This window comes from Pristiophorus japonicus, chromosome 13 (assembly GCF_044704955.1).
Source record: "Pristiophorus japonicus isolate sPriJap1 chromosome 13, sPriJap1.hap1, whole genome shotgun sequence".
Classification (NCBI taxonomy): domain Eukaryota; kingdom Metazoa; phylum Chordata; class Chondrichthyes; family Pristiophoridae; genus Pristiophorus; species Pristiophorus japonicus.
In genome coordinates this window covers 53,852,660-53,874,194 of record NC_091989.1, presented here as the reverse complement: position 1 = coordinate 53,874,194, position 21,535 = coordinate 53,852,660, and the positions used below count along the sequence as shown (strand labels likewise).

At 45.6% G+C, this 21,535-nt stretch overlaps 1 protein-coding gene across 1 annotated transcript in view; it reads left to right on the top strand.

The window, feature by feature from the left end:
• LOC139278099 (mucin-2-like) overlaps positions 1-21,535 on the top strand; it is a 169,522-nt gene that overhangs the window by 63,973 nt on the left and 84,014 nt on the right. Inside the window, exons 25-29 of the mRNA XM_070896758.1 lie at positions 416-541; positions 8,262-8,400; positions 13,369-13,397; positions 17,063-17,131; positions 21,335-21,379. Of these exons, the coding sequence (XP_070752859.1) occupies positions 416-541; positions 8,262-8,400; positions 13,369-13,397; positions 17,063-17,131; positions 21,335-21,379 (408 nt within the window). The remainder of the gene's footprint in view (positions 1-415; positions 542-8,261; positions 8,401-13,368; positions 13,398-17,062; positions 17,132-21,334; positions 21,380-21,535) is intronic.

Genomic DNA, 21,535 nt, shown 5'->3' with positions numbered 1-21,535 from the left:
AAATCACTGCAAAAGAATTAAAGAAAAAAATCTCATTAACCTTTTCTTGCAGATCTTCATACCTACCGTCCAGGTAAGATCTGCTTCCATGTGGCGGTCTTTTCTCCTGCAGGAGTGGAGGACCGCTCGGATGAATCTCGGGCGGGAGCAGGCGGGAGGACATTTTTCGGCGTTGTACGCCGGCACATGCCAGCGTACGCTCCCCAGCAGTCTTCTCTCCCCGCCGGTGTGAGGACCTCACCAATCTCGCACGGAGGGGAGAGCGCCGAAAAAACGGGGAGACCGTCGAGAAAACTCGGCGGCGGCCAGCGGTAGGGTTATCAATTTCTGGTCCTTGGACTTTTATGTGAACAGGTCCCTTTGTTGAACTAATTACTGGTGATTACATATTAACTATTTCTATTTTACATTACAGCTGTATATTGTGACTATTATAACAGCCCTGGTGAATGCAGTTGGCACTATCAGCCATGTGGAACATTAACAGCAAAAACATGCAGTGACCATACAATTCGGAAAAAGCTCTCTGCAGTTCTTGAAGGTGGTATTATTTCATAATTCTACTATAGTTTAGGTATGCTAAAAGGCATTTCTCGATTTGTTTTCTTGATATATATATTAATATTAAGCAGCTGAAGAGTCCTTCTTTCTGTTACCACAAATGATTTAGTGCACTACCTGGTGTAGTGATGAGTCACACCCATCAAGATTCAGTTTCTTGTTATGCTGTGTCACTAGGTCAGATCAGCAGTGGGTGGATATGGGAGCACAGCATTGATCTCAATCTCCCTGGGCTAGTGAGGAGAAAGATCATCCAGGGTTTCCACTCCTGATCATTACCTCTGGCTTTTTCTCAGTTCTTGGAATGGGTGACACTGGCATGGCACTATTTATTACCAATCCCTATTTGTCCTGACTGCATTAAGAGTTAACCATGTACTGTGGGATTAGACTCACACGTAGGCTAGACTCGGGTAGAGGTGTCAAGTTCCCTTCCCTCAAAGATATTAATGAACCGGTTAGGTTTTGCTAAAAAAATCATTGTGTGTGAACGGCAGATGAGGATAGGATTGGACATAACTGCAATGTCCCCTTATAGTCAAAGAGCCTGCTAATACTCAGTATCTAAGATTACAGATGAATGGTCACTTGAGAGAGGTAACTGTGGAATTGTGTTCCAGCAAAAGTCATTACCTTCAGTAGAGGAAGAAAATTGTAGAAAAGGAATTACATAATTTGGGGTTCAAATACATTTGAGTGAATGTGTACACAATGATTGAGGATAGCCATAACAAATAAGATATTGGCCCTGAAATTAAGATTGGAGGTGTACCTCCGGAGAACGCCTCCGATCCGCGAAGCATTTGCGCACCTACCTGCTGTCGTCCAAGCTGTGGAGAGTTCGGCTTTTACCAACGGTAAGAGTTTCGTGGACAATTGCTGGGTAGTTGTTGGGCGAATAGCCCACATCAGTGTATCACAACTAAACTTATTGTAAGAACTATCCTCATTTTTAAATGATTCAGATAAGGAGCATGCTGTTAATCTCTCATTAGTGTACAAAAGGTATTATTAGTTTGTTGCTTTGATGATAACACGTTTGTACCTTAGTTTTTGTGCTAGCATTTTACTGCTATATTATTACATAATTTTCTAATTTCTTAGATATTGCAGCTCACACTTTCTCCTACTTGTCACAATATTTTCCTTGCTAAGCATGCTTTTCGAACTTTGCTTCAGGATTTTTTTAAGTTGTATTGAGAAACATTGCTATGAAGTAAGTCTCACAAATCTTCATTAATATAACAGAAGTTCACAAAGTCGTATCTTAAATTTTCCCAGAAAAGTATTACTTGTTATTTTATTCTTCAAAACTTAACCTATTTTAACCAGTGCCTTTATAGATTTTGTAATAGCAGCACAGTGTAACATAGCTTTAAAGTAAACAACCATCAGCAATGAATTATCTTCAGAAGTATTCAGTGCTGAAATTTCAGGTTTGTCTCCTTTTATTAAAGCCCAAGAAGGGGTGGAGGGCTGCCTGTTGGTGGCCCGGCCAAACCTGTGGCCGCCATTGTCGGGCCAACTGCAGAGCCGGCCGACAATTAAAATAAAATGGTGGCCGCGGCAATGTGCCCTCCCCATTAAGGGTGGATGCACCGCCCAGTCACTGGCAGCTTACCGCCGGGTAAGGCTGTCGGGGGCACTCACTGGCGGCGGCTCTGCTTCTGTGGGGCAATTTCCCTCATGGGGTGGAAAGGAACGCCGCAAGGCGGTAAAGGGTCGGTATGTGCCGACGGGGCGGGAACATGGGGCGTGGCGGAAATCCGTTTCTGCTGCCCTTGGTCCGGGGTCAGTTAGACCATCCGCCTGATCCTGGTCGGAAAGGTCTTTTAGAGGCGGTTTTGTATCTTAAAGGGGGGGGGGGGGACAATTTCGGCCCCTTAATTTCTGAATACGGCCTGAATGAAAGATAAAGGGACCGAAACTGCCCTTTGCACGGTGCCAGTTAGCGCCGGCGATAATGGTGCGCTAGTAAGTTAACGCACAGGAGGAGCAACCACATTGACCCGCGCGGATTTGCCCACCTGTTTGCCGATGGCGCTACGGCTTTGCGCACCGCTCCAGCATCACTCGCGACGCTCCTCTGCACACGGCACTGATGAGGTCATCACTATGTGCATTGCCTCGTGACCGCCCTGGAAGCTTAAATTGCCTTGCGCTCCTTCAACTAACCCTTGGCGATGCCAACGCCAGCTTTTGCTATTGGTTTGAAGTCTTCAGGCTGCAGCATCTGCAAGATTTAAAGGCCTGTGGGTTGAGATAATTTTTTGTCGACAAACTTTATGGACACTTTGAAAGAATTTTGTTTTTTGCTTCTGTAATGGCCAACATTGATTGCTGGCCCTCAGTTTCCTTTGGCTTCTATCGCTCTTCCTGCTTCAGCCAACTCCATTTGCACAGCACAACTTTCTGTGAAAATCATGGGCTCAGTGCTGGCAGTGGACCACCTCCTGCATCTTCACCAATGGAGGATGGTTCGGAGAAGACAACAGCGCCATCATTTAGCCAGGCAGAGGCATCGGGAGAGGGAAAGAGAAAGGCTGGCACCGGGAGAGGCGCTTGCACTGGGAGAGGCACCTGCACTGGCACTGGGAGAGACACCTGCACTGGGAGAGGACCATGGCGAGGGCCATGCTCCGAGGATCAGAGAGAGGAACAGGGAGAGGGACAGACAGAGGCAGATGGAAAGGTGCAGGGGGAGGCTAAGGGAGCAAGATCAGCAGGCAGAGGCATAACAGCAGGAGGATGCACAGGGACAGCAACAGTAGGATCAACATCAGGAGGCCCATGAGGACGTGGGCAGAGAACGACGAATACACAGACGATCCAACAGAAAGCCGTACGCTCCCAGGATATTTTGCCAACACTTTTCATACGCCCACTTCTCTGAGGACCAGTGTGTCCGAAGGCTGCGATTTACAAAATACGTGGTGACGGAACTGTGCCATCTGCTGCAGCCAGACCTTGTGTCTCAAACCAGGGTGAGAACGGCTCTCTCAGTGGCAGTGAAGGTCACCATCGCCCTCAATTTCTCTGCCAATGGATCTTTCCAGGGAGCCACAGCAGACATCATCCAACATCTCCCAATACGCTGCCTATTGCTCCATTCATGATGTCACAGATGCTCAGTACAGAAGGAGGATGGACTAGAAATATAGAAAATAGGTGCAGGAGTAAGCCATTCGGCCCTTCGAGCCTGCACCACCATTCAATATGATCATGGCTGATCATGCAACTTCAGTACCCCATTCCTGCTTTCTCTCCATACCCCTTGATCCCTTTAGCCGTAAGGGCCACATCTAACTCCCTTTTGAATATATCTAACGAACTGGCCTCAACAACTTTCTGTGATAGAGATTTCCACAGGTTCACAATTCTCTGAGTGAAGAGGTTTCTCCTCATCTCGGTCCAAAATGGCTTACGCCTTATCCTTAGACTGTGAACCCTGGTTCTGGACTTCCCTAACATCGGGAACATTCTTCCTGCATTGAACCTGTCCAATCCCATCAGAATTTTATATGTTTCCATGAGATCCTCTCTCATTCTTCTGATTTCCAGTGAAAATAAGCTTAGTCGATCTAGACTTTCTTCATATGTCAGTCCTGCCATCCCGGGAATCAGTCTGGTGAACCTTCGCTGCATTCCCTCAATAGCAAGCACGTCCTCCCTCAGATTAGGAGACTGAAACTGTACACAATATTTAAGGTGTGGCCTCACCAAGGCCCTGTACAACTGCATTAAGATGACACTGCTCCTATACTCAAATCCCCTCGCTATGAAGGCCAACATATCATTTGCCTTCTTCACCGTCTGCTGTACCTGCATGCCAACTTTCAATGACTGATTTACCATGGCACCCAGGTCTTGTTGCACCTCCCCATTTCCTAATCTGTCACCATTCAGATAATATTCTGCCTTCCTGTTTTTGCCACCAAAGTGGATACCTCACATTCATCCACATTATACTGCATCTGCCATGCATTTGCCCATTCATCCAATCTGTCCAAGTCACTCTGCAACCTCTTAGCATCCTCCTCACAGCTCACACTGCCACCCAGCTTAGTGTCATCTGTAAACTTGGAGATATTACATTCAACTCCTTCGTCTAAATCATTAATGCATATTGTAAATAGCTGGGGTCCCAGCACTGAACCTTGCGATACCCCACTAGTCACTGCCTGCCATTCTGAAAAGGACCTGTTTATTCCTAATCTTTGCTTCCTGTCTGCCAACCAATTCTCTGTCCACATCAATACATTAACCCCATTACCCCCATGTGCTTTAATTTTACACACTAATCTCTTGTGTGGGACCTTGTCAAAAGCCTTTTGAAAGTCCAAATACACCACATCCACTGGTTCTCCTTTGTCCACTCTACTAGTTACATCCTCAAAAAATTCTCGAAGATTTGTCAAGCATCATTTCCCTTTCATAAATCCATGCTGACTTGGACCGATCCTGTCACTGCTTTCCAAATGCGCTGCTATTACATCTTTAATAATTGATTCCAACATTTCCCCACTACCGATGTCAAGGCTAACCGGTCTATAATTCCCTGTTTTCTCTCTCCCTCCTTTTTTAAAGAGTGGAGTTACATTAGCTACCCTCCAATCCATAGGAACTGATCCAGAGTCTATAGAATGTTGGAAAATGACCACCAATGCATTCACTATTTCTAGGGCTACTTCCTTAAGTACTCTGGGATGCAGACTATCAGACCCTGGGGATTTATCGGCCTTTAATCCCATCAATTTCCCTAACACAATTTCCCGCCTAATAAGTATATCTTTCAGTTCCTCATTCTCACTAGACCCACTATCCCCTAGTACATTCGGAAGTTTATTTGTATTTTCCTTTGTGAAGACAGAACCAAAGTATTGGTTCAGTTGGTCTGCCATTTCTTTGTTCCCCATTATAAATTCACCTGAATCCGACTGCAAGGGACCTACATTTGTCTTTACTAATCTTTTTCTCTTCACATATTTATAGAAGATTTTGCAGTCAGTTTTTATGTTCCCTGCAAGCTTCCTCTCGTACTCTATTTTCCCCTTCTTAATTAAATCCTTAGTCCTCCTCTGTTGAATTCTAAATTTCTCCCAGTCCTCAGGTTTGTTGCTTTTTCTAGCCAATTTATATGCCTCTTCCTTGGTTTTAACACCAGCCTTAATTTCCGTTGTTAGCCATGGTTGAGCCACCTTCCACGTTTTATTTTTACTCCAGACATGGATGTACAATTGCTGAAGTTCATCCATGTGATCTTTAAATGTTTGCCATTGTTTATCCACCGTCAACCCTTTAAGTATCCTCTGCCAGTCTATTCTAGCCAATTCACACCTCATACCGTCGAAGTTACCTTTCCTTAAGTTCAGGACCCTAGTTTCCGAATTAACTTTGTCACTCTCCATTTTAATAACGAATTCAACCATATTATGGTCACTTTTCCCCAAAGGGCCTCGCAAAACAAGATTGCTAATTAGTCCCTTCTCATTACACATCACCCAATCTAGGATGGCCAGCTCCCTGGTTGGTTCCTCGACATATTAGTCTAGTAAACCATCCCTAATACACTCCAGGAAATCCTCCTCCACCGCATTGCTACCAGTTAGGTTAGCCCAATCTATATGTAGATTAAAGTCGCCCATGATTACTGCTGTACCTTTATTGCACACATCCCTTATTTCTTGTTTGATGCTGTCCCCAACCTCACTACTACTATTTGGTGGTCTATACACAACTCCCACTAGCGTTTTCTGTCCTTTGGAATTCCGCAGCTCCACCCATACCGATTCCACATCATCCAGGCTAATGTCCTTCCTTACAATTGCATTCATTTCCTCTTTAACCAGCAACGCCACCCCGCCTCCTTTTCCTTTCTGTCTATCCTTCCTAAATGCTGAATATCCTTGGATGTTGAGTGCCCAGCCTTAGTCACCCTGGAGCAATGTCTCCGTGATGCCAATCACATCATATCCGTTAACTGCTATCTGCGCAGTTAATTCATCCACCTTATTCCGAACATTCCTCACATTGAGGCACAGAGCCTTCAGGCTTGTCTGTTTAACACACTTTGCCCCTTTTGAATCTTGCTGTAATGTGGCCCTTTTTGCTTTTTGCCTTGGGCTTCTCTGCCCTCCACTTTTACTATTCTCCTTTCTGCTTTTGCCCCCCTTCTATTTCCCTCTGTCCCCCTGCATAGGTTCCCATCCCCCTGCCATATTAGTTTAACTCCTCCCCAACAGCACTAGCAAACACTCCCCCTAGGACATTGGTTCCGATCCGAGAGTGATGGTGGCGCATATATTTCGCTATCAACGTGATCAACTAAGTTGAAGGAGGCAGACGGAAGGTTAGATTCAATGAATTCCAGTAATACTGCAAATTTTCAATACATTTATATGCACTAATGAAATTATTCCATTAAACTAAAGACAATCTGATTGAAATCTTGAAAAATATCTTTAATGTATGGTGTATTTCAATAGCTCGCAGATTCTTGGGAAATACTTTCTCCCTCATCGAGCAGAAGAAACTGCTGGGTGATCACATTTTCAGGCTAAGTGATTTTCTTTCAGCACCTTTTTGCTGTGTTGTTCACATTTCTTTTCAAAGTAAAGACTCAGCTCCACTCTTAAATGATAAGTTAGAAAATGTATGTAATTTGCTGCCATTTAAGGCAGTCCCTCGAAATCGAGGAAGACTTGCTTCCACTTTAAAAGTGAGTTCTTAGGTGACTGAACAGTCCAATACGGGAATTACAGTCTCTGTCAGAGGTGAGACAGACAATCGTTGAGGGAAAGGGTGGGCGGGACTGGTTTGCCGCATGCTCCTTCCGCTGCCTGCGCCTGGTTTCTGCATGCTCTTGGCAATGAGACTTGAGGTGCTCAGGCACTTAACTAATGTAGTGACATCAGCAGCTCTGTTCATTTCAGTGGGAGCTGGCATGTTTAATGGACTAAGAGCGTTAATTCGGAGTTACCTGACCATGGAAACAGTCCTGCCAGCTGGGTACTGCTGCAGAACTGGTTGGTATTGAACATCCTGTGGTCAAGTCTCTTGGGATTGGTTTCATGGGCCAGTTTAAAGTGCCAGTTCTCATTGAAGTGAATGAAACTGCTCTGGAATAGATGGGGCACTCTCCACTCCTCCCGCCCACATCACTCACATCAGTTACATCATCAGAGTGGCTGAGCAGGAAGGAGTTCTGAAAGAGTGGGTATCCACGAAGCAGAAAATTTGATGCTTCACAAGTGACGATGAGTGAATTTCATATTGAATCGTGTTGAGGTGATACTGATGGGGGCTTAATGCTTCGAACAGATAGACTTCTCTAAGTTGCTTGTAATCTGAGGGGCTCCTGTTAGCAAAGCAATTTGTTGTCACTCAGCTGCCTGAAGTGTCTTAACATTTTCAGTTTGGGATATCGCCCTCAGATGACTACAGGTTCCGTTTTCAGCAGTTCATTGCCCAGTGGTAGCTACATAATTAATTTATTTTGGGTTTCAAAGAATGAATTATTAATAGAAAAGATGGAAACAGGCAAAATAAGTATGAAATTTCTCTCTTGTCTAATATCTAATAAACTATGATAACATTTACTGTGATATAATTATGATAAAACTATGATATAATCCATTTATAATATGATCCTGATATTATCAGTGCCTCGTACTAATTTTATAACTTTTTCTAATAATTAGGCTGCTATCCAAAGTGCCCAGAAAGTGCTCCTTATCTGGATGAAAATACAATGAAATGTGTCAACATAGAGGAGTGTACTTGTTATTACAATGGTCAAATATATATTGCAAATGAAAACGTACCTGCCTGTGGAAACTGGTAAAGTATCCGTAACATGTATTTTTATTTTTAGTTATTACGACTAATGTGTAATCAAAATAATTATATTTTTGGCAGAATCCAAAACTAAAGGCCATATATATATATATATATATAAGATAGTCACTAATAAACCAATAAGGAATTCAGGAGAAACTTCTTTACTCTGAGTGTGGTTAGAATGCGGAACTCGCTACAAAGGGAACAGTTGAGGCGAATAGCATAGATACATTTTAGGGGAAGCTAGATAAACTCATGAGGGTGAAAGGTATAAAGGAATGTGTTGATGGGGTTAGATTAAGGAAATAAAGTGTGAAGAGGCTCATGTGGAGCATAAACATTGCCATAGACCTGGGGCCAAGGAGCTCATTTCTGTGCTTTAAATTCATTGTAATATGTAATATTAAAGCTGAATATGATCGTTTGCTATTAGACCCATTCACATTACGATATCAGTTGCTATAGTTTCTGTAGCGCCATATTCTCTTGCTATCAAAACTGAAATCCAACTGAAAATTTCTTTAAAACTTGCATTAATTTGCTAAACAGTAAGTAACTTGGTGAATGCATATTGCTACCCTGATACTTAAATTAGATTGAAAGTACAGATGACTTATACTGAAATTGTAACCATTAGATTAGTATAGTAGTATTATTCAGTCCCTCGTCTTGAGGATGATCTGCGTCTACACCAAAAAAAAGATGAGTTCACAGGTGTTTCAATAAGGGACCTGACATTCCAGGTCCCGAGCTACATCTTGAAGGGTGGTAGATGCCTGTGCCTGAATTCTTTGAATGTGGGGTGACCATTGCACACCAGCCACCACACGGGCTTGACAGAGCAAGGCCTTGGTCCAGTGGCAAGTGTTAACCAAGACAACTGGAGACCAAGCTCTGCTGCACCATCCCTCGGCCCCGACCCCGCTGTTGTTATATGCTGCACCACTCCTGGGCCATGACGCCGCTTCTGGTCCACAACCTCGCCGCTCCTCGACCCCGCCGCTCCTGGGCCACGACCCCACCGCTCCTGGGCCACGACCTTGCCGCTCGTTGATCCTGCCGCTCCTGGTCCACAACCTCGCCGCTCATCGACCCCACCGCTCCTGGGCCACAACCCCGCCGCTCCTGGGCCACGACCTTGCCGCTCGTTGATTCTGCCGCTTCTGGTCCACAACCCCGCCGCTCCTGGGCCACGACCCCGCCGCTCCTGGGCCACGACCTTGCCGCTCGTTGATCCTGCCGCTTCTGGTCCACAACCTCGCCGCTCATCGACCCCACCGCTCCTGGGCCACAACCCCGCCGCTCCTGGGCCACGACCTTGCCGCTCGTTGACCCCGCCGCTCCTGGGCCACAACCCCGCCGCTCCTGGGCCACAACCCCGCCGCTCCTGGGCCACGACCCCGCCGCTCCTGGGCCACGACCCCGCCGCTCCTGGGCCACGACCCCGCCGCTCCTGGGCCACGACCTTGCCGCTCGTTGACCCCGCCGCTCCTGGGCCACGACCTTGCCGCTCCTCGACCCCGCCGCTTCTGGGCCACGACCCCGCCGCTCCTGGGCCATGACCTCGCCGCTCCTCGACCCCGCCGCTCCTGGGCCATGACCTCGCCGCTCCTCGACCCCCGCCGCTCCTGGACCATAACCCCGACGCTCCTGGGCCACGACCCCACCGCTGCTGGACCACGACCTCGCCACTCCTCGACCCCCGCCGCTTCTGGGCTATGACCCTGCCGCTCCTGGACTCTGCCGCTCCTGGGCCACGAACCCTCCGCTCCTCGACTCCACCCCGCCGCTCCTGGGCCACGACCCCGCCGCTCCTCGACTTCGACCCTGCCGCTCCTGGTCCACGAACCCTCCGCTCCTTGACTCCACCCCGCCGCTCCTGGGCCACGACCCCACCGTTCCTCGACTCCGCCCCGCCACTCCTGGGCCACGACCCTGCCGCTCCTCGACTTCAACCCCGCCGCTCCTCACCTCTGACCCCGCTGCTCCTGGGCCACGATCCCGCCGCTCCTGGGCCACGATCCCGCCGCTCCTGGGCCACGACCCCGCCGCTCCTGGGCCACGACCCCGCCGCTCCTGGGCCACGACCCCGCCGCTCCTGGGCCACGACCCCGCCGCTCCTGGGCCACGACCTCGCCGCTCCTGGGCCACGACCCCGCCGCTCCTGGGCCACGACCCCGCCGCTCCTGGGCCACGACCCCGCCGCTCCTGGGTCACGACCCCGCCGCTCCTGGGCCACGACCCCACCGCTCCTGGGCCACGACCTCGCCGCTCCTCGACTTCAACCCCGCCGCTCCTCACCTCTGACCCCGCCGCTCCTCACCTCTGACCCCGCCGCTCCTGGGCCACGACCCCGCCGTTCCTGGGCCATGACCCCGCCGCTCCTCAACTTCGACCCCGCCGCACCTTACCTCTGACTCCGCTGCTCCTGGGCTACGACCCCACCGCTCCTGGGCCACAATCCCGCCGCTCCTCAACTTCGACCCCGCCGCACCTCACCTCTGACTCCGCTGCTCCTGGGCCATGACCCCGCTGCTCCTGGGCCATGACCCTGCTGCTCCTCGACTCCGCCGCTTCTGGGTCCCATATTTTTAAACACATGAACAGAATAACAAATCCTCTTATTTATTCAAAAAAGGCCAATTTCAGTTTCATGTACTGTTTAAAAAGTAGTTTATCACCAGAATATTGTTAGTATAAATGCTATTTAAAGCATAGGGGAGAGGGTGAAAATGCTCTTCGGTGATAGCAAATCAATAGCTCGTTTTACAACCTGCCCGATTTTTTTTTTCTGTTGAAGTCAATGCAAAAGAAAATCGGACAGGATTTAAAATGGGCCAACAACTCGCTATCCAAACACAATTTTTAGCCCCAGGATTTGTCATTGAATAGCAACTTCATCCTAAACAATTCAAAATGAGCTAAACATGATTTATTAATATAAAGTGGTTTTGATTGTGCCTTTAATGAGTAAACTAGTTTAAAATAAGGTGATTTAGTAATCTGTGAATATTGGAGATGTTTTTCACTCTTGATTGGTGAGAACAGTACCGGGTGTTAAAAGAGGAGGAAAACCCTGAGAACTTTGAACTTCTAGTTTCTCTCCCTCCTACCCTCCTCATCCCCCTCGGCCTTTCTGCAGTGATGCTAAAGTTGCAGAATATATCCTCAGATGCTTTGATGTTACTCTGGCTACAATACAAGTAAAACTGGTGCAAAGCTAAATTCAAAATACTCACATGCTGTCTGTCAAAATAGTGTAAGGGCTGGATTTTTGGCTCCCTATCACCTCTGGTAGTGCCTCGGAGGGGCGGTAAAGGGTGTTTTTAGGCATAACGATGGGCATGCAGCTTTTACCGCTCGGTCGGCAAGTTCGACTCAGGGTTTGCGGCACCGCAAAAAATTACCGCCCCGCCCTCTAGTTTCAGTGAGATCATGACCTCAAGCGTGCAACGTTACGTTAGCGCCCCGGACTAGGCCCTAATGCCCCATTATACGTCCATCCCAGGAAATGCCTGAAAAACCAAGCGTTTCCACGGTCCATTAGGCGGTATTTGTGGCGTATGTAATTGAGGGAGGAGACTTCTATATCGCAGGTCTCATTGACTGTAACGTTTGCGTACAGCACGCTGCATGAAGCACTGACTTGAAAGCGGTACTTTTATCTGCCATTACAGTGTCCTTACTTCTTCACTGAAAGAATTTAATGGGGGCATTACTAGTTCACCAGCGTATCATGCTCCATGCTATTGCTAGGCGGCGTCAGGATACAACAGGGGCTCTTGGCCATGTTGGGCCACGGATGAGGAGAGGCCGAAGACGTCTAGAGAGGCGGGCTTACCCCCCATGGGTTTACAGGCACCAATGCTCATACCTCAAGCTCTCTGAGGAGCAGTGTGTGACAAGACTGCACTTCTGAAAGGAAGTGCTGACAGAGATATGCCATCTCCTACAACCTTCAACAGGTTTCCAAATGCATTGTGGTGTGCTGCATGTTGCACAGCTTGGCCATCATGAGGGGCCAGGCATTGCCAGTGGGGATTGCAGGCCCACCTCAGGAGGAGGAGGAGGCTGATGAAGAGGAGCCTGGTGAGGCCCCCATTGGATAGCAACACCATCCACGGGGAGGCAGCGTGGAGATGCTGCCAAACCAAGAATCACACGTCGCCAGCTCATAATGGACCGGTTCTCCTAAATGGAGGAAACTGAGGGATGGAGATAATACTGGACACGATGTGCCCCCTTAAAGGCACATCTCCAGTGAACATTGTACACCAACGGAAAAGGATCAAACATACATTTTACTGCAACAAAGTAACAAAAACTTCCCCCACCAAAAGAAAACCATACAATAGACAATGTTATGATACAGGGCACTGAAGAATAATGACATGCATTAAATTAAAGAAACTATTTACAAGCGCAATCAACAAAAATCAGGGCATCTGCACAACCTTGTCCTGCACATTATTCTGACTTATTTAACGCCGCGATTTTCAGCTGGGGCGCAAAAACGTCCTCGTGTAAAGCCTGATTTTGCACCCCCGATCATGGAACCTAATTTTTTTCCGAATTTTGCAGAGGAGGACGCAAACCTTTTCCAGGCAGTATCAGGCCTGCCCTGCCTCCATTACAGCCCCGAAATCTCAAAAGTCAAAAATCCAGCCCCAATTATTGTAAATGTTCATTTTAATCCTTTCAGTGTCAGCTGAAAGCAATATATTCATGTGAAAATGTAAATGACTTATGGGTACTGGGGATTAGACAGGCAAAAAACTCTGTTTTTCCCTCACCAGAGAGCGAAGTAGAGTCAGCAGTATAATTCTGATCTACTTCTACAAATGTACCGATCTCTAACTGGTACCTGTAGTGTAAAGATGATTGAAAAGCATATGGAAACTATATACAGTGTAAGGATTTTTAAAATTGATTTCCTAAAAATAAATCTGAACATTTAATATTTTACAGTATGTGCATTGATGGAATGGTCAGCTGTGGTAAGTAAACTTTATTTTTCAGTAATGCATACAGCACAGTAAATCATCTACCAAGTACTGTTCCCCAACTTAACCCTCTGTATAGTGTGTGAACTCCGTGCAGAACTTGTGATAAGTCAAGCAGTTTATAAATCTACTTTCTAATATAAAATTGTTTTCACTGCATATTAATCAAAGAATAATATTTTTTTTAAAACAAGGACAACTCTCCCCTCAATTCTAAATCCATAGTAATCGTGATATTGAACTTTTGAATATATTCTGCTCCCAACCCTTAACATAGTGACAACAGTTCCTTCCCCTTGTGTAATATTGCAATTTCTGTTCAAAGCACTGGCTGTTTTCGTGTTATATGCTCAAGAATATACACTAATTGTTCACAAGGGATATTTGCCACTAATTATTCCATTGGCCAAGCAAATATCATGTTCAAGACATCCAAATAACACTCCAGAACAATACAGGAATCTGTGTCTTCTTAAATTTGGAATTCATAGATGCCAATGTATTTTTGAAACCTCCTGTTTACACAAGTTAACTGAACTTTTTATACTTAACGTGCCACCAAATAAAAAATGCTTAAAATTAAACGATAGGTGCCAATGTAATGATATGAAATGGCTTTTCTTCAGCTTTAGAAAGTACAATCACAACTACAAGATTCCACCCACAAATGAATCGCATGCGTTTAAGTGCAGTTTGGCAAAGTATAGGGTTGATTCCCTAAATGGGTGCTCCGGTGAGGAGTGGTGTCACTAGGAGCACTGGTTGGGAAACTGCAACCAGCAGGCCCTGATCTTATATCCATTTAAATTAATGGAAAAAGATTCGGGACTACGAGCTTCTGATTTCCCAACCGGTACCTCATGCAAGTGCCCAATTGTGCAATCAGCCCTTGTGTTCAATCTTGCTGCCAATAGCTTTTCTCTTCCTGAACAATTATGTTCCAATATGTACATTTGTTTAGAACAAAACCCCCATGATTCAAGAATTTTTGACTATTGTCATTTCCTGAATATACCAAATGATTTATGCAAACCATGTAAAATTAGGACAAGTGAAGATATTTAGTATCATTCAAACTTTCATGTTTACTCAAAAATTTTGTACTAAAATGATTCAGAGACTGTAAATTGACTGTTAAACATGGAAGTAAAAGGAGATGTTGCAATTGAGAAACATGGGGCAATTTTAACCTAACCCGCCCGGCAAGAAACTAATCGATTCGGATGAAGTGCCCATTTCACATTCTGACAATTTTTCTTTCCATTCAAAATAAAATCCGACGGTGTGTAAAATGGGCCGTCGATCTGTTCCTTGACAGGCAGGTTAGGCATGTGACAGAATAAAACATGGGAGTGCAATAGGGATGATTGCACTGTGGTTACTTGTGCAGGATTTCCACCTTGCCTTTGGAATATCTCATTATAAAATAATAGTCTTAAATCAAGAAAACAGAAAAGGGATAAATCTCAAATTTTATTGTGGATCCAACTTAATGGGAACATTTTTTCAGTGACAGCATCACAGCTTTATGACGAATGTATCAGTGAGTATTTGAGTTGGACACATGCTCAGGATTAGCCTGGGGTACTGCCCCTGTCCTTATCACAAAATAGCAATGACGCAGTGGCTTCAAATACTTACTGTGCTTTTTTGAAACATCAGTGACAGCAGCTGAAGAGGCCACATGCCTCACTTTCTCTATCTCAACATTCCATTAATGTGTGCTTTAAAAATGAGAATCATTCCTAATACTGACAAACGTAGGTCCCCTGCAGTCAGAATCAGGGGAAGTCATAATGGGGAACAAAGAAATGGCAGACCAATTGAACAAGTACTTTGGTTTGGTATTCACTAAGGAGGACACAAACAACCTTCCGGATATAAAAGGGGTCAGAGGGTCTAGTAAGGAGGAGGAACTGAGGGAAATCCTTATTAGTCGGGAAATTGTGTTGGGGAAATTGATGGGATTGAAGGCCGATAAATCCCCAGGGCCTGATGGACTGCATCCCAGAGTGCTTAAGGAGGTGGCCTTGGAAATAGCGGATGCATTGACAGTAATTTTCCAACATTCCATAGACTCTGGATCAGTTCCTATTGAGTGGAGGGTAGCCAATGTAACCCCACTTTTTAAAAAAAGGAGGGAGAGAGAAAACAGGGAATTATAGACCGGTCAGCCTGACCTCAGTAGTGGGTAAAATGATGGAATCAATTATTAAGGATGTCATAGCAGCACATTTGGAAAGAGGTGACACGATAGGTCCAAGTCAGCATGGATTTGTGAAAGGGAAATCATGCTTGACAAATCTTCTGGAATTTTTTGAGGATGTTTCCAGTAGAGTGGACAAGGGAGAACCAGTTGATGTGGTATATTTGGACTTTCAGAAGGCTTTCGACAAGGTCCCACACAAGAGATTAATGTGCAAAGTTAAAGCACATGGGATTGGGGGTAATGTGCTGACGTGGATTGAGAACTGGTTGTCAGACAGGAAGCAAAGAGTAGGAGTAAATGGGTACTTTTCAGAATGGCAGGCAGTGACTAGTGGGGTACCGCAAGGTTCTGTGCTGGGGCCCCAGCTGTTTACACTGTACATTAATGATTTAGACGAGGTGATTAAATGTAATATCTCCAAATTTGCGGATGACACTAAGTTGGGTAGCAGTGTGTGCTGCGAGGAGGATGCTATGAGGCTGCAGAGTGACTTGGATAGATTAGGTGAGTGGGCAAATGCATGGCAGATGAAGTATAATGTGGATAAATGTGAGGTTATCCACTTTGGTGGTAAAAACAGAGAGACAGACTATTATCTGAATGGTGACAGATTAGGAAAAGGGGAGGTGCAATGGGACCTGGGTGTCATGGTACATCAATCATTGAAGGTTGACATGCAGGTACAGCAGGCGGTTAAGAAAGCAAGTGGCATGTTGGCCTTCATAGCGAAGGGATTTGAGTACAGGGGCAGGGAGGTGTTGCTACAGTTGTACAGGGCCTTGGTGAGGCCACACCTGGAGTATTGTGTGCAGTTTTGGTCTCCTAACTTGAGGAAGGACATTCTTGCTATTGAGGGAGTGCAGCGAAGGTTCAACAGACTGATTCCCGGGATGGTGGGACTGACCTATCAAGAAAGACTGGATCAACTGGGCTTGTATTCACTGGAGTTCAGAAGAGTGAGAGGGGATCTCATAGAAACGTTTAAAATTCTGACGGGTTTAGACAGGTTAGATGCAGGAAGAATGTCCCCAATGTTGGGGAAGTCCAGAACCAGGGGTCACAGTCTAAGGATAAGGGGTAAGCCATTTAGGACCGAGATGAGGAGAAACTTCTTCACCCAGAGAGTGGTGAACCTGTGGAATTCTCTACCACAGAAAGTTGTTGAGGCCAATTCACTAAATATATTCAAAAAGGAGTTAGATGAAGTCCTTACGACTAGGGGGATCAAGGGGTATGGCGAGAAAGCAGGAAGTGGGTACTGAAGTTGCATGTTCAGCCATGAACTCATTGAATGGCGGTGCAGGCTCGAAGGGCCGAATGGCCTACTCCTGCACCTATTTTCTATGTTCTATGTTTCTATGAAGCCGTGTTACAAAATGTGGCTAATACTCAAAATTAAAAAGATATTGTTGTGATGTAATGAACTGAAATAACTTTTCTCCATCTCCAGAGACAACCACCACTCCAACCACCACTCCAACCACCACTCCAACCACCACTCCAACCACTACTTCAACAGGTGAATAGCTCTATTGGATATTATGTATGGATTTGTGAAAGCAGTTCCAAGTTATAATTCTGTTTCACATTTTGGTTGCTATATATGCCAAGAATTTAAAGAAAATTATTGTCATATTGTGAAGGAAAGTGAAAAGGGAACTTTAGGAATGCATAAGGAGGATGTGGAAGAGCTACTATTGGAAGCAAATATTCGAAAAGGAAACTATCGGCATGAATGGGACTAAAAATATCAAGGTCACCAGAACCAGATGGCATGAATCCAGAATACTGAATGATGTTGGTCAGGTGATAGAGGAGGCAATAGCCATAATTTTCTAAAATGTTTTGAAACAGGACTAGAGGACGGCAGGTATTACATCCCATTCCAGAAAGGGGAAAGGGAAGCCCCAGGAAATTGAAAGCCAGTTTGTCTTACCTTGATGACGAGTAAACTTCTAGAGTGCATAATACAGGATAAAAATAATGAACACTTAGTTATGATGAGGTAATTAGTTAACAATTATTTAACATGGATTTTTGAAGGGCATTTCACATTTGATGACTTTTCTGAGGAAGTCAGTGCATTGAATGCTGTGTGTGGATAAAAAAATTCAGAAAATATTTAATAGGTTTCCAAATGTTACCAAATTTGAGGCATCTGAAACTAAAAGGAATATAGTCACATGAATAGTGAGATTCCTTGGGAGCAAAGAGCAACAGATAGTCACAAGGGCAATGACAATGAAGGTTATTGATAATACCAAATTAGAAGTTTGTCAAACTATGAGGCAGAATGGAGGAGTGGACAGATAGATGGCAGATACAGTTCATTGCAGAGTACACTTGGGAAAATAGAACATGATAAGATTCTTAACAGAGTAGAATAAAAGAGCGATCTAGGTACAACTAGAGAGCACGCCATCCTAGACTGGGTCTTGTGTAACAAGAGAGGATTAATTAGCAATCTGGTCATTCGGGGCCCCTTGGGGCAGAGTGATCATAATATGGTAGAATTCTTCATAGGCTAGGGTCCTGAACTTAAAGAAAGGAAACTTCGACGGCATGAGACGTGAATTGGCAAGGATAGACTGAAGAATGATACTTAAAGGGTTGATGGTGGATAGGCAATGGCATACATTTAATGATCACATGGATGAACTGCAACAATTTTGCATCCCTGTGTGGAGTAAGAATAAAAAAGGGAAGGTGGCTCAACTGTGGCTAACAAGGGAAATTAGGGAAAGTGTTAAATCTAAGGAAGAGGCGAGTAAATTGGCCAGAAGAAGCAGCAAACCTGAGGACTGGGAGAAATTTAGAATTCAGCAGGGGTGGACTAAGGGTTTAATTTAGGGTTAGGGTTAGGGTTAGGGTATGAGTATAGAGTATGAGAGTAAGTTTGCAGGGAACATAAAAACTGACTGCAAAAGCTTCTATAGAAATGTGAAGAGAAAAAGATTAGTGAAGATTAATGTAGGTCCTTTACAGTCAGAATCAGGTGAATTTATAATGGGGAACAAGGAAATGGCAGACCAATTGAACAAATACTTTGGTTCTGTCTTCACTAAGGAAGACACGAATAACTTCCCGAAAACGCTAGGGAACCGAGGGTCCAGTGAGAAGGGGGAACTGAATGAAATCCTTATTAGTCAGGAAATGGTGTTAGGGAAATTGAAGGGACTGAAGGCCGATAAATCCCCAGGGCCTGATAGTCTGTATCCCAGAGTACTTAAGGAACTGGCCCTAGAAATAGTAAATGCATTGGTGGTCATTTTCCAACATTCCATGGACTCTGGTTCAGTTCCTATGGATTGAAGGGTAGCTAATGTAAAACCACTTTTTAAAAAAGGAGGGAGAGAGAAAACAGGGAAATTATAGACCGGTTAGCCTGACATCGGTGGTGGGGAAAATGCTGAAATCAATTATTAAAAATGTAATAGCAGCGCATTTGGAAAGCAGTGACAGGATCGGTCCAAGTCAGCATGGATTTATGAAAATGAAATCATGCTTGACAAATCTTCGAGTTTTTTGAGGATGTAACCAGTAGAGTGGATAAGGAAGAACCAGTGGATGTGGTGTATTTGGACTTTCAAAAGGCTTTTGACAAGGTCTCTCACAAGAGATTAGTGTGCAAAATTAAGGCACATGGTATTGGAGGTAATGTATTGACGTGGATAGAGAACTGGTTGGCAGACAGGAAGCAAAGAGTGGGAATAAATGGGTCCTTTTCAGAATGGCAGGCAGTGACTAGTGGGGTGCCGCAGGGTCCAGTGCTGGGACCCCAGCTATTTACAATATACATTAATGATTTAGACGAAGGAATTGAATGTAATATCTCCAAGTTTGCAGATGACGCTAAGCTGGGTGGCAGTGCGAGCTGCGAGGGGGAAGCTTAGAGGCTGCAGGGTGACTTGGACAGGTTAGGTAAATGGGCAAATGCATGGCAGATGCAGTATAATGTGGATAAATGTAAGATTATCCACTTTGGTGGCAAAAACAGGAAGGCAGATTATGATCTGAATGGTGACGGATTAATAAAACGGGAGGTGCAACGAGACCTGGGTGTCATGGTACATCAGTCATTGAAGGTAGGCATGCAGGTACAGCAGGCAGTAAAGAAGGCAAATGGCATGCTGGCCTTCATAGCGAGGGGATTTGAGTATAGGAGCAGGGAGGTCTTACTGCAGTTGTACAGGGCCTTGGTGAGACCACACCTTGAGTATTGTGTGCAGTTTTGGTCTCCTAATCTGAGGAAGGATGTGCTTGCTATTGAGGGAGTGCAGCGAAGGTTCACCAGACTGATTCCCGGGATGGCAGGACTGACATATGAGGAAATATTGGATCGGCTAGGCTTATACTCACTGGAATTTAGAAGAATGAGAGGGGATCTCATAGAAACTTATAAAATTCTGACTGGACTGGACAGGTTAGATGCAGGAAGAATGTTCCCGATGTTGGGCAAGTCCAGAACCAGGGGTCACAGTATAAAGATAAGAGGTAAGCCAAAAAGGACCGAGATGAGGAGAAACTTTTTCACCCAGAGAGTAGTGAACCTGTGGAATTCTCTACCACAGAAAGTTGTTGAGTCCAGTTCGTTGGACATATTCAAAAGGGAGTTAGATGTGGCCCTTACGGCTAAAGGGATCAGGGGGTATGGAGAGAAGGCAGGGGTGGGGTACTGAGGTTGTGTGATCAGCCATGATCATATTGAACGGCGGTGCAGGCTCGAAGGGCCGAATGGCCTGCTCCTGCACCTATTTTCTATGTTTCTAACGACTGAGGAGACTTCGGGGTCGAAATTCAGCTTCCCAAAAATGCCTCTTACTGCCAGAAAGCAGCAGTCACGGCGCCAATTTGAAGTCAAATGTCCGCCGCTCGCGAAATTCCCTTTGGTGCTTTTCCCGGTGGTCCCCACTTCCGCCCCGCTGCTGCTGCCCCCTACTAAATGCATCATCAAAGCGCGCACCACCCATCTCCCGCACTTCAACCTAATTTCAGGGGAAAAAATCTTCGGGTCATCGAGTGGTGCCTCAACAGTTTTATTCTGTTGGTGCACTATGTTCGCTGTGTGTACAACATGGCTATGCGGCGGCCATTCAAGAGGAGGGCGCACAGCCGCGGCCGCCATTTTATTTTTTTTGTTGGCCGACTCATAGGTCAGCTGGACAGTTATGCCCCCGGGTTCAGCCAGGCCGCCAACAGGCAGCCTGGCACCCCCTCTTGGGTGTCAGGCCGCTGGCCCAGCCAAAACCCTCCCTGGGGGCCCAGTGGTCCTAACTAAAATAATCGCAGAGTTCGCAGCGGCTCTCCCCTTTAAGTGAAGGGGAGAGACGTGGTGTCGCACAAGCGTCATGACGTCATCAGCTGATGACTGACAGTGGCGGATACTCCGTCCCGCCTCCACTTCCGCCCCTCTCGTGTGTTCAAGCTGCATTATCGCCCCCATTATGACCAATTTCCGGTCTGCTCAAAAAAAGTGACAAAGAGCTGAATTTCGCACTAGAGGCCACCTCATCCACCAGGGCAGCAAAAACACATCAAAAGCGGTAGGTGCGACCCGATTCAGGTAGCAGTGAATTTCTGCCCCGACTGTCCACTTCAAGGGACAGTGTAATCACCGGCGATAATTTTGACATTTTTTCTCCAAATATGACTGATGTTGTAAATCAAAAGGACATTTGACAATGTGATGTTTGAAGTAACTCTTATCTATCTTCATCTTTAGAAAGTACAACCTCTACAATATCTACGACAACTGCCACCACAACAGGTCAATAACATATGTTTGTGTGATGTAATAATTTGGGGCTATGATTTGAAATAAATGTCAGTATTATTGGTAGTTGTTGAAGTTAACGTGTATGTAGTGAATTTCCCGATGGGGTGGGCTCATCACACAGACATGCAATGGGCTCGGGAGGTTGGG